At 29.6% G+C, this 10,998-nt stretch overlaps 1 protein-coding gene across 3 annotated transcripts; it reads right to left on the bottom strand.

Annotated features, from left to right (window-relative positions):
- Positions 1-1,538: 1,538 nt before the first annotated feature.
- LOC117919121 (homeobox-leucine zipper protein ROC1-like) lies at positions 1,539-6,299 on the bottom strand. Of its 3 annotated transcripts, none has more exons than XM_034836207.1 (11): positions 6,124-6,299; positions 5,568-5,640; positions 4,900-4,974; positions 4,476-4,817; positions 3,964-4,077; positions 3,618-3,833; positions 3,274-3,454; positions 2,409-2,656; positions 2,217-2,333; positions 1,842-2,118; positions 1,539-1,739 (listed from the first exon to the last, which is right to left on the bottom strand). In XM_034836207.1, the coding sequence occupies exons 2-11, from the start codon at positions 5,586-5,588 to the stop codon at positions 1,711-1,713; spliced, it is 1,620 nt and encodes a 539-aa protein (XP_034692098.1). In that variant the 5' UTR covers positions 5,589-5,640; positions 6,124-6,299; the 3' UTR covers positions 1,539-1,710. The 3 variants fall into 3 exon arrangements, with proteins under 3 accessions (XP_034692098.1, XP_034692097.1, XP_034692099.1); XM_034836206.1 differs by having other exon boundaries at positions 6,218-6,282; XM_034836208.1 differs by lacking the exons at positions 5,568-5,640; positions 6,124-6,299 and adding an exon at positions 5,288-5,485.
- Positions 6,300-10,998: the final 4,699 nt, after the last annotated feature.

Here is a 10,998-nt window from a genome sequence, read left to right as displayed (position 1 = left end):
ATCTTAAAATGTAATTTTAATATATATGTGTAAAAATGGCATTATTAAATTATATTTTCATTTCAAATTAAATATTTTAAAGAATAATTTCAAAAAATATCTATAACTTATTTTTTGGAAGGTTCAAAAGGCAAATCTCACCAAAAATATATATAAAAAATTTAATATTTTAAAGTGTTTATTAAACTTATTATTGTTTTAATTTTAATTTGAAAATTATAAAAAGAACTTTTGCATTTTTTTTTTTAGCATGGCTAAACACATTTGACCCATCTCTCTTACATCTATCAAGTTTTTTTTTTTTTCAAATACCACTAGATAAACAAAACAAAAACATTTTGGACCGAGGATTTTCACGATGGTTTGCAACCCTTCGACCATTTTGTGCATGGTGAAAGAACATATAGGCTATGTTTGGTTGTTAGAAAAGAAAATAGAGAAAAAAAAATAGAAGAAAAATAATAAATAAGTTTAAAGTCAATAACTTTTTTTCTGCTTATTTAACTCTCTTATATAAATATTAGATAATTGTAAAATATACAATTTTTTTAATAATTTTAATTACATTTGATTTTTTATTTTTGTTATTTTTTGCATTTTCCATAATAAAACCAAACATAAAAAATTGTTTTACTTAACATTTTTTTTCTTTCCATAATATATTCCAAGAACCAAACGTAACCATTGGAAATTATTAAGAAAAGAAAAAAAATTAAGAAAAATGGTTTTTTCATGTTTAGTTGTTTTATAGAATATATCAAAAAAATTAAATATAATTAAAACTAATTAAAAAGTTATACATTTTTAAATTATTTATTTTTTATATTAAAGAGTTAAAACAAATGAAATGAATTAGATGTAGTATATAAAAATAATTTATAAACTTTAAAGTTATGTTTGGTTCCCAAAAAGTTTGAAAGAAAATACGAGGGAAAGAAAATAGAAAATAAAAATATAAGGAAAATAAAAAATAAATTTAAAGTCAATAAATTATTTTTATATATTACTTCAAACTTTTTTTCATAGATTTAACTCTTCTATATATGAATTAAATAATTTAAAAATATACAAAAAATTTAATAATTTTAATTATATTTAATTTTCTTTTGCATTTTTCATAATAAAACCAAACACGAGAAAATGCATTTTTTACTAATATGATGCATTTTTCCTTAGCAATTTTTTTTCCCTAATATTTTCTGAAACCAAACATAACCTAAATGTGTTTCTTATTTTCTTTCATTTCTTCTTTTCCTCTACTTTTCATCTCTATTTTATTCCCTTTACATTTTCCCTTAAGTTTTCCGGGAACCAAACTTAGTGATAAGATATTTTTTATTGTATTTAATATTTATCCACACTTAATCATATAGGAGCATAAGAGGTGGTATCTAGCCATCAACTGCCACCTAGTAAGTATTAAAAAAGAGCAGGAAAAATATGGGAAGGCAAGCATTTTAGACATAGTTCTTGATGATTGAAAATCAGCAAAAATCAAAGAAAATCCAACCATCCAACTGATAAACTATCAACTATGTGAATCACAATCATCAAATATTTCATCTAAATATTTTTTTTTTCACAAGCAACTTGAACTGGATATGATGGTGTCTAAGAATCAATATACCTTTTTCAATCGATTCAAAACAACACTAGTAGTGTATAATGAAGCAACAATCTGTGATTTCAGGGATCAAGCAATCCCAAAGCTTAACTTGCTGATTTTACTACATCAGCCACTGCAAAAAGAATGGAAAAAAGAAAAAAGAAAAAAAAGGACCAGTGAGTGAAATATGTCTGGTTTTGAGTTTCTCAATAAATTCCAGTAGCTAGGAACTTACTCTCTTCTATTATCTCTGAAATGATTCTCTTCGCGACACAACTTTTGACTCTAATTCCTGTATGGGTGTCTGGAACTTGAAGAACTTCTTGGAGGGAGAAGGTCACTAGAGAGGAATCAGATCCATCAGGCACTATTGCAAAACCCGAAGGCTTCAAGTCAACATCCTTGTATCCTGCAATGAGAGAACAGAAAACATCTGCCTGATTCATGATTGCTGATATGATCAAGTAGCCAAATCCATCCCATGAAGCCTCTTGCAATATGTATTCTTCACTCTGTTGCATTAGAACAACATTACATGTAAACAAAGTGAGGCTAGGATCAGAAGATGGAGACAATTATCAAGGGGAATAAAAAAGAAAAAAACTAGTACCCCGCAACTGTTTTCTGTTATGATAGATCTCTGGTGTAGAGTAATAAGGTAGCTTTCATCGTCTGCAGCAAACCTGAGGACTTCTTTAGCCTCATTCTCATCAAGAAACAGATGCCACTGCAACAATGGAAAGGTTTGCATCATAAAAAACAAATGATAGTGACTTATGGGACTTGTAGAGATGTAGTTCACCTGTAATTGTCGATTCTTTTTTACAAGGTACTGAAAAACTAGGTGGGGTTTGGCTTGAATTCGGAAGCTGACCACAGAAATGTAACCACATATCTTGCATGCTTCAGGAGATCTCATCGTGGCATCCTGCATTATCCTCATCCCATGATCAGTTAGAAGCGTCCAGTCTCTATCATCAGGAGATTCCCTCAGACATTTCATGAAGTCCAGCCTCATGTTCTTTGTCAATGATAGTAAAAACAAATAATCTGCACATCCCACAATTGATATAAACATCTAGTTGCAGATTTGCTTGTATCATAAACAGGAAAAAAGGGAAAGAAATAAATGGATGTTTAAGTGTTGATCAATACAAATGAATTACCATACTTAAATACCATACAACCATATAAAATATTAATCTGATTCTATTCAGTAATAAAGCATTATAATAGAACTTCCATAGAGATGAAAATCTAAACCACAGAAAATAGAACGAAATTCTGATTATAATATCCACTACAATATTGAATATCAAAAGAGGCTGATTAAGAACAGCTCATAGTGACAACCCGTTCAAAAATCCAGACAATTTTGACCTTCAACAATGATATGGAACTGTGGATGTATCTTGAGTAGACTCGATCTTACTTAGACTTTGGTGATGAACCCCCTTGATGAATATTCACAACTAGATATAACTACTCATTAAAAGCCATATCAGTATCCAGTTTGGTAAGTTTGACATGTGTATAAATTTAGTATACTTCTTTCAACAATGCAGTAGATCTAAAGTATTCGCCAGGGTAACTGCCTATTCATTTGAAATTCCAAACCTACTTTTCGTCAACAATATCAGCTGTAATTAGAAAGGATAGCATCATACATGGGCGTCCCCATTTTATCTCTTGAATAAAAAATGCGCTTTGATATCGCTTCAAATTCCATAAAAATGCATTAACCCAGCGCTTTGCACTGAATGCCACATCTGAATTGATTATTGCAGAATAAATATTGTCTTGAAATTGAGACAGCATGGGCACTTCCACATTCTCAATCCATATGATCTGCACGAGTCAACCGCAAACAAGCAAAAGTAATTCAATAACACCAAAGATCGATGAGAACTATTGTAGTAATGAGGATTCTTCTACAGCTAACCCTCCTGGGTGTAAATACAAATGGCAAAGTTCGAGGCATGATATAGAAAAATGGTACCACTACACTGACCTCAGAATGATCATCACGGGCCCTGATTATGACCCCTGATGGCCTCCTTCGACATTTCCCTTCAAACATGTAATCCATATCTATATGCTGAAAGTAATCTTTTGACACATCAATAATGGCCCATAACTCATCTGGTATGATCTCTTTTAAGAATCTTAAAAAGGAGAATTTCCTCACTGCTGCAAATGGTGTAGGTAATTGAAATTCTGCATTCACCTGTGACACAGAAAACCACAGATCAGATGTGACATTTGACTCCTTTCCATGAGTAGGTGCATAGCTGTGCTATAATGGGTTAGAAACTGATCCAGAATAGTGATTTTCATGGGAGCTGCAGAAAGCTCACCATTTCTACATGCAGAATTGAAGGATCCTCATCTTTCAAGTGCTTGAAAACACCATCTGGGATATAGCCACCCACATAGTGGAAAATATGGGACATTGAGGCATGCCATGAATCCTGAAAAAGAGTACCAAAGTAAGAAAAGAACACAAAAACAAATTTGGGAGTGAAATGCAAGCACAGATTTGCTCTTTCATTAACAAGAAGCCATCATGTATTAGAATTTATATGGGCTCTGTCACCTTCTGTACCAAATTATTCTTTTGATGCAGAGAGACAAATGTTTTGCTTTCTCATTATAATTACTGATGTGCAGCCATTCCTTTTCCTTCATCATTGTTAATGGGCTTTTGAAGCATTATTTTTGCATAGGTGCAGTGTAATGGACCAGGATAAACATACTTGTACAGGAGTTTTCGAGGTTTAAATTAAATACAAGACTAAGACAACAGTCATCGAATAAAGAAAACTTGGCTCAGTCAATTAACAGCAAACTTGAGGATTAATGATCTTACGAGATTCATCATATTCATGCATAACGATCGTGCAGAAATTGGAACTATGGCAGTCTCAGTGGTAGTTTCAAGTCTCCAATCAGATGGAGGTGAAATCCGGAACACTTTCTGCAACTCCTCGATTGAACCTAATGCTGGAACAGCCTCAACATAATAATTTGCTTCAAAAGCAATGGTCATAAGTTCCTTGTAGACCGCCTTGAAGATGTTATTTGCTTCTTGTAGTTCAGGATAAAACATTTCATCATCCTCACAGTCATCAACTTCGCGCATCAATGTTTTCACTGGCTGTTCCGTCCTATTGGCAGTAACCTCACTTTGCCTAGAAGATGATCCATAACCCTGCAACATAAGCATAGAAGGACATCATTGGCATACTAATCAAAGTAAACACAAATGATAAATGTGGTTGAACAGTTCAAACCTTCTCTTTTCTCAGAGGAGGATTCTCACACTTGTCCGCAGGATTCTCACACTTGTCCGCCTCCCTTTCAATTACCTGTAGAGGATATATAAATAAATTTACAATGGATTCCTGTACCTTAAACCTATATCATTCTCAGAAAGTCAGTGACAGTCTAACAAAAAGACTGTTGTCAGCTGCTAGAAATTGGACATGGAATGCAGGCAGCCAATTGTGGAAAATGAGAGGAAAATGACAAGGCATCCCAATGTTGTCAAAAACCAATAAGGATCATTCAAACACTGTATCATTCATACTGACTACTAGGAAAATATGGTATTTCCCTACTTCTGAAAAATCCCAAAACAGGAATGATGACAGTAACTTCCTAAAATGATAATATCCTCACAGTATGTTGGAAGTCAGTTTGTTTGGCAGGGCTTGGAATTACTGCTCAAACAATCAGGGTTCAAGGAAAGAAGTCAATTGAACCTGCAAAGCAAAGGTATTATGCCCTAAACCATCTTGTTCGGATAACAATTACATCTGCCATTTCCATGACATGAATGAACATCTCCGAACCATATTCTGGTCCAAAACTTTTTGTTCTATATCGAGCAGTGAAAGTTAGTGCAAATTCAAATAAATCAATTGAAAGAACAGGGTGATGAAGGGTATTATAAGACCACCTTTGATTTTCCTTTATCCATGTTAGAATACAGAAGATCCACTTTTTACTTCTTCTGAACTTCTAGCATAACACTATACTCACAAAAATAAAATAAAGTAAATCAATCAAATAAAATTGATAGAACAGCATTCTTGAAAGCAAAATAAAGGAAACAAAACCATTAAACAATATTCAAAAAGAATCAATCAGACTTTCTTGGTAGATGATCGATGAAACTTTCTACTCAAATAAATTTTCATATGAAAGCTACAATTTTGCATTGCCCTGAAACTTCTACTGATTCACAGTTGGGCTTTTTGGTTTCCTACTCATTCAAAACCCTTAAAAAGTGAAATTTCTCACTACATTCTCCAGAGAGTCCAAATTTAAAGAAAGAACTCAAACCTAATCATACCGATGTGAGCAAACAATTGAACAAACATTGTATTGGTATGGAAATTAACATCTAAAACCCTAAACCCAGAAACCAAATTCTGGTATATATAAAAATTGATCTTGATCATATGACTTAAAAAGCTCAATCAAAAACCTCGAGAACTGACAATGGAACGTACCCAAAACCTAACAACAAACTCCAACCATTAAAAGAAAATTCTAATAGCATAAATGTAGTAATCAAAGTACAATCAATGTTTGAGGATTGGATACATGGAAGAATCCGTGAAAAATTCAAAGGGTTGGTGTTGAAGAACTCAAAGTCTTCATCTTTCTTTGATTATGGAGGGGGGAGAGAAACGAGATAGGAGAAAAAAACGAGAGTGTGGATTTTGAAAGGTTTTGTTTCTGTTTTCTGTTACTTTCCCGCGCCAGGGCTTTCGGTTTTCTCGTAACAGGCTTGGAACTTGGAAGTCTTATTTTCTTAGGTGAAAGTACAAATTTGTCCCTGGGATCGAAGGCAAATTTAATCTAGAAATTTCTGTTGGAATGTACCTTTTTGGGAAAACAGCCAAGAAACTCAACTCATCCAAAAATATTTCACATATTAATATACTAAAATATTAATAATAATTCAAAATTATATTTTTAGGATATGCGAGAGGGGTTGGGTTTGTGTCCTAATGGGAGTGAAATGGTTAACTTTTTTATGACCAGCTACAAATTTATCGAAAAATTACAAAAATATCACTCCTCGAATTTTTCAAAATATAAAAATATCGAAAGAAAATATAAAAAAAAAATCGATGAAATCGAAATTAATCAAAACTTATAAAAATATTTAAAATATTATGTATTTAATATATATATATATATAATATTTACTTTTAGATAATACATAAAATATATTTAATATTAAAATAATTTATTTAGTTTATATGTACTTAAAAATATTAAAAAAAAATAGATGATAAATATGATTTTTTTATATTATTTTTAATTTTATTTGTATTTAATTATTATAATAAAATAAAAAATAATAATTATTACGAAGATAATAAGTTTATCAATTGTGAAAATAGCACGATGGTTAAGGGTTTATTTTCGGGTGGGAATTTGATTTTTACAATACACATGAAATAAATTTTCACCCGAAATTTAGCCGATTTTTTTGGAAAAGCCAGAATTTAGAATAAAATAAAGTAAAATAAAATCAGAGATAATATCGGAAAATCCAAAAGATCGAAGATAAAATGGGGAAAATCTTGCACCTACTTTCCCTCGTCATTTTAGCTTTCCATACCCACTTAACCTTTTTTTTTTTTTCCCTATATGTCGGCTTCTTTTCCGACTTTTTAACCAATGATCATAAAAAAATTAAGAGAAAAAAAAAATTTAAAGTTAATAAATTATTTTAAATACAATCTCAATTCTTCTACATAAAAATTAAATAATTTTAAAATATATATTTTAAATTAATTTTAATTATATTTAACTTTTTTCGTATTTTTACGATAAAATTAAGTATAAGAAAATAATATTTTTTTTCTTGGACAATCATTTTTTTTCATTTTTTGTTATTTAATATATTATAAAAAATATTATCAAAATATTTTTTATTTATATTTATGTTTCGTTCCGAAAAATATTAAAAAAGGATAAAAATTGATTTTCTTGTCCTATAAAAAAATATTAAGAAAAATAAAATATAATTAAAACTAGTTAAAAACTTATATATTTTAAAATTATTTAATCTTTATGTGAATGAGTTAAAATAAATAAAATGAATATTAAGTAGCAATAAAATAATTTGTTAAGTTTTAATTTATTTTTTATTTTCCTTATATTTTTATTTGTATTTTTTTCCTCACATTTTTTCTTAAAATTTTCAAGAACCAAAAATAAAAAAATTATTTTCCTTAATATTTTTTTTTCTTAGTACCAAACATAATTAAGAAAAGCAAACTAAAAACAAAATCATTGGCCTACATTTTGAATTTGGTGACAAAAACCCAAGTTATGTTTGATTTTCGAAAAATACTAAAATATATATATATATATATATATATATATATATATATATATATATATATATATATATTTTTAAGGAAAATAATTTTCTCATTTTGGTTTCACTATAAAAAAAATATAAAAGTAAATCAAATATAATTAAAATTAATTTAAAATTTATATATTTTTAAATTATTTAATCTTACTATAATAGAGATAAATAAGTAAAATAAATTTAAAAATATATATAAAAATAATTTATTAAATTTTTTTTTCTTTCTATTTTTTCTCTTTATTTTCTTTCGTTCACATTAATAATTTGGATGTTCCAAAAAATATTTGAATAGACAAGTCATCCTCTCAATATTTCAGGCAAACGTCCATGATATTTCGATGTTTCCCCGATTCTCGGGCACACCAAAGGAGATGGCAAGTAACAACCACTTAGGCTAACTCATCTTCCTTGATTTATTTGCTAGCATTAAATATATACTAAAGTTGTTTTATATTAATTTAATAAAAAAAATTCTAGAAATAAATATACTTTTTAATACATTCTTACAAAATAAAAAAATATTAAAATAAATTTTTAATAACAAATTGTAGACCCCTCTTAGGACCAAAGGTTTTTTTTTCTCACCACCCCGTAAGAGTTGGTAGCATTTTTGGAAGAGTGGGGGACCTCTTGATACTAGAAGCAAGTTGCATGGACGGGTAGCAAAGACATGACTTGCCATGGTGGTAGCAGAGAGCAGGTGGAGAGTAGGTGGAGGCTTGCAAGATGGAAGAAACAGAAAATGATAAGGGGGGGTTGTCCACTAGTGAGGGATTTTTCGGAAGTTGGGGATAGAAAAAAAAAACTGGCAGTGGCAGGAAAGAGAAAAGTTGGGAGAAAAACAGAGATTGAGAGAAAAAAAAACATAGTACCAAGGTGAGGATTAGAGAAGCACCATCAGGTAAGGATATTTTTGCGGATTTCTTATTCCTTCTTTCTCATTTTCACGGTTCTTCATCATTTTATGTTTGCTCTATTTTGTTCCCTTTCTGGTTTCTTTGATTTCCCCTGTAAATGATTGATATATGGGTTGTTTTCTTGGAGCTCGATATTTTTTTAACCATACAAGATGCTCCCTTTTCGTTCCACCTGCTTAGATCCATTCAGTATAGCATGAAATGGAGTCTAGTTTTAGAGGTTGTTTGTTCAGAGCATGCTCTGTTTCTTAGATTTTTTTTAGTGCCATCTGTTTGAGAATTTATCGATTGTGAGCTATTCAAAGAGAGACTTGAGAAATTAAAGAAGCTTAGATATCGAAGGGGCTACAGTTCGCACGCATTGCTTGATCCGAAAAAAAAAAAAAAAAAAAAAAAAAAAAAAAAAAAAAAAAAAAAAAAAAAAAAAAAGTGGTAATGGAGCTTTGGAAAAAAACTTCCAGTTTTTGCCCTAGTTTATATTCTTGCTATCATTCGTCCATTTATGGTGTGTTTGGGGTGCTTAATATTATGGTCAAGTTGGCTATTTTGGTTGTGGTGGCTTTTGGGAGACATGTTTGGATATTTATGGTTCTTTGCATAGTAAGCATCATCACAAATGTCGGCATTCTTAAGTCAAGCCTTGGAGAAGAGTTTTGGTACACCATATGTTGACATAGAAGGCTAATAGAAAATTCAATAAAATGTTTGGCCTCATAAAATTTAGGGAAAGCATTTGGAGATGGGCCCCATTCCTACATGCAACCCAAAAAGCCATTCTCTTAATCCGTCGTCTCATATATATATATATATAAATCCTTTTTAAAATTTTGATTTTCAAAAACTAATTTAAAAAAAAATATCAATTTCCAAGTAATTTTTAAAACTCTAATTTTCAAATAAATTTCCAAAACTCCCATTTTTTTAATTTATTTTTTCAAAACTCTAATTTTTAAGTTTAATTTTCAAAACTTTAACTTTCCAAACTTTAATTATTTTCAAATTTAATTTTCAAAAATCCAGTTTTCGAATAATTCTTCAAAATTCCACTTTTTAAAATTTAATTTTCAAAACTTTCATTTTCGGATAATTTTTCAAAGTTCCAATTCCCAAATTTATTTATTTTTAATGATTCCATTCTCAAATAATTTTCAAAATTTCTATTCTTAAATTTAATTTCCAAAACTCCAATTCTCAAATAATTTTCAAAATTCCAATTTCTTTCAAATTTAATTTCTAAAATTCTAATTCTTAAATTTAATTTTCAGGACTCCAATTTTCAAATATTTTTTTAATTCCATTTTTTAAATGTAATTTTTGAATATTTCAATTTTCAAAACTCCAATTTTCTTTCAAATAGTTTTAATTTCGCTCCATTTTTAAAAAAAAATTTAATTCACAAATTTTCTTTGATTTTCAAATAATCTTTGGTTTTCTTTGATTTTTTTTTTTTTTTTAATAAGTATGAATGAATTTTTCATAATTCCAAAATAATGGAATTTGTGGGATTAATTCATGCAAAATCAATTGAGCTTTGGTGGGGGCCCTACATATGAGTTTTCTCTTCTAATTGCCAACTGTTATGCTTAATGAATATTGTTTGATCTTTGTTTTACTCTTTGTTATGCATGTGATAATTTTATATTTGGGCTAACCTTATTTCCATGATATCGCACTATTACTTGTTGCTAAGGTACGATCTCACTCTCACTTTGCTTATTTTTATGCATGATTCGTTCTATTATTTGATCATTTCACTGGTATCCATTGATTTCTTTATCAATTGCCACACTTATCTCACATTATTTAATAGAGACCTTATTATAGGGTTTAGAGGGGTGTTACGACTTACCACCGTACCTTCCCAATAAGTAACCTGACCCCCGGACCCAACTTTGGTTTTTCACAAACTTGCTTTTCCTTCAGGAGTCACACTTAAGGTTTTTCTTTCTTATTTTGTTTTCCTTTTAAAAATAAAACAAAAATAAGTGGAGACTCCAAGTTTTTTTTTTTTTTCAAAAAATCAAATTTTCACAAAATAAATAAAAACACATGTCACTGCACGGAGGATTGTC

Source organism: Vitis riparia, chromosome 7, assembly GCF_004353265.1.
Source record: "Vitis riparia cultivar Riparia Gloire de Montpellier isolate 1030 chromosome 7, EGFV_Vit.rip_1.0, whole genome shotgun sequence".
Lineage (NCBI taxonomy): Eukaryota > Viridiplantae > Streptophyta > Magnoliopsida > Vitales > Vitaceae > Vitis > Vitis riparia.
This window is presented reverse-complemented; position numbering and strand designations above follow the sequence as displayed.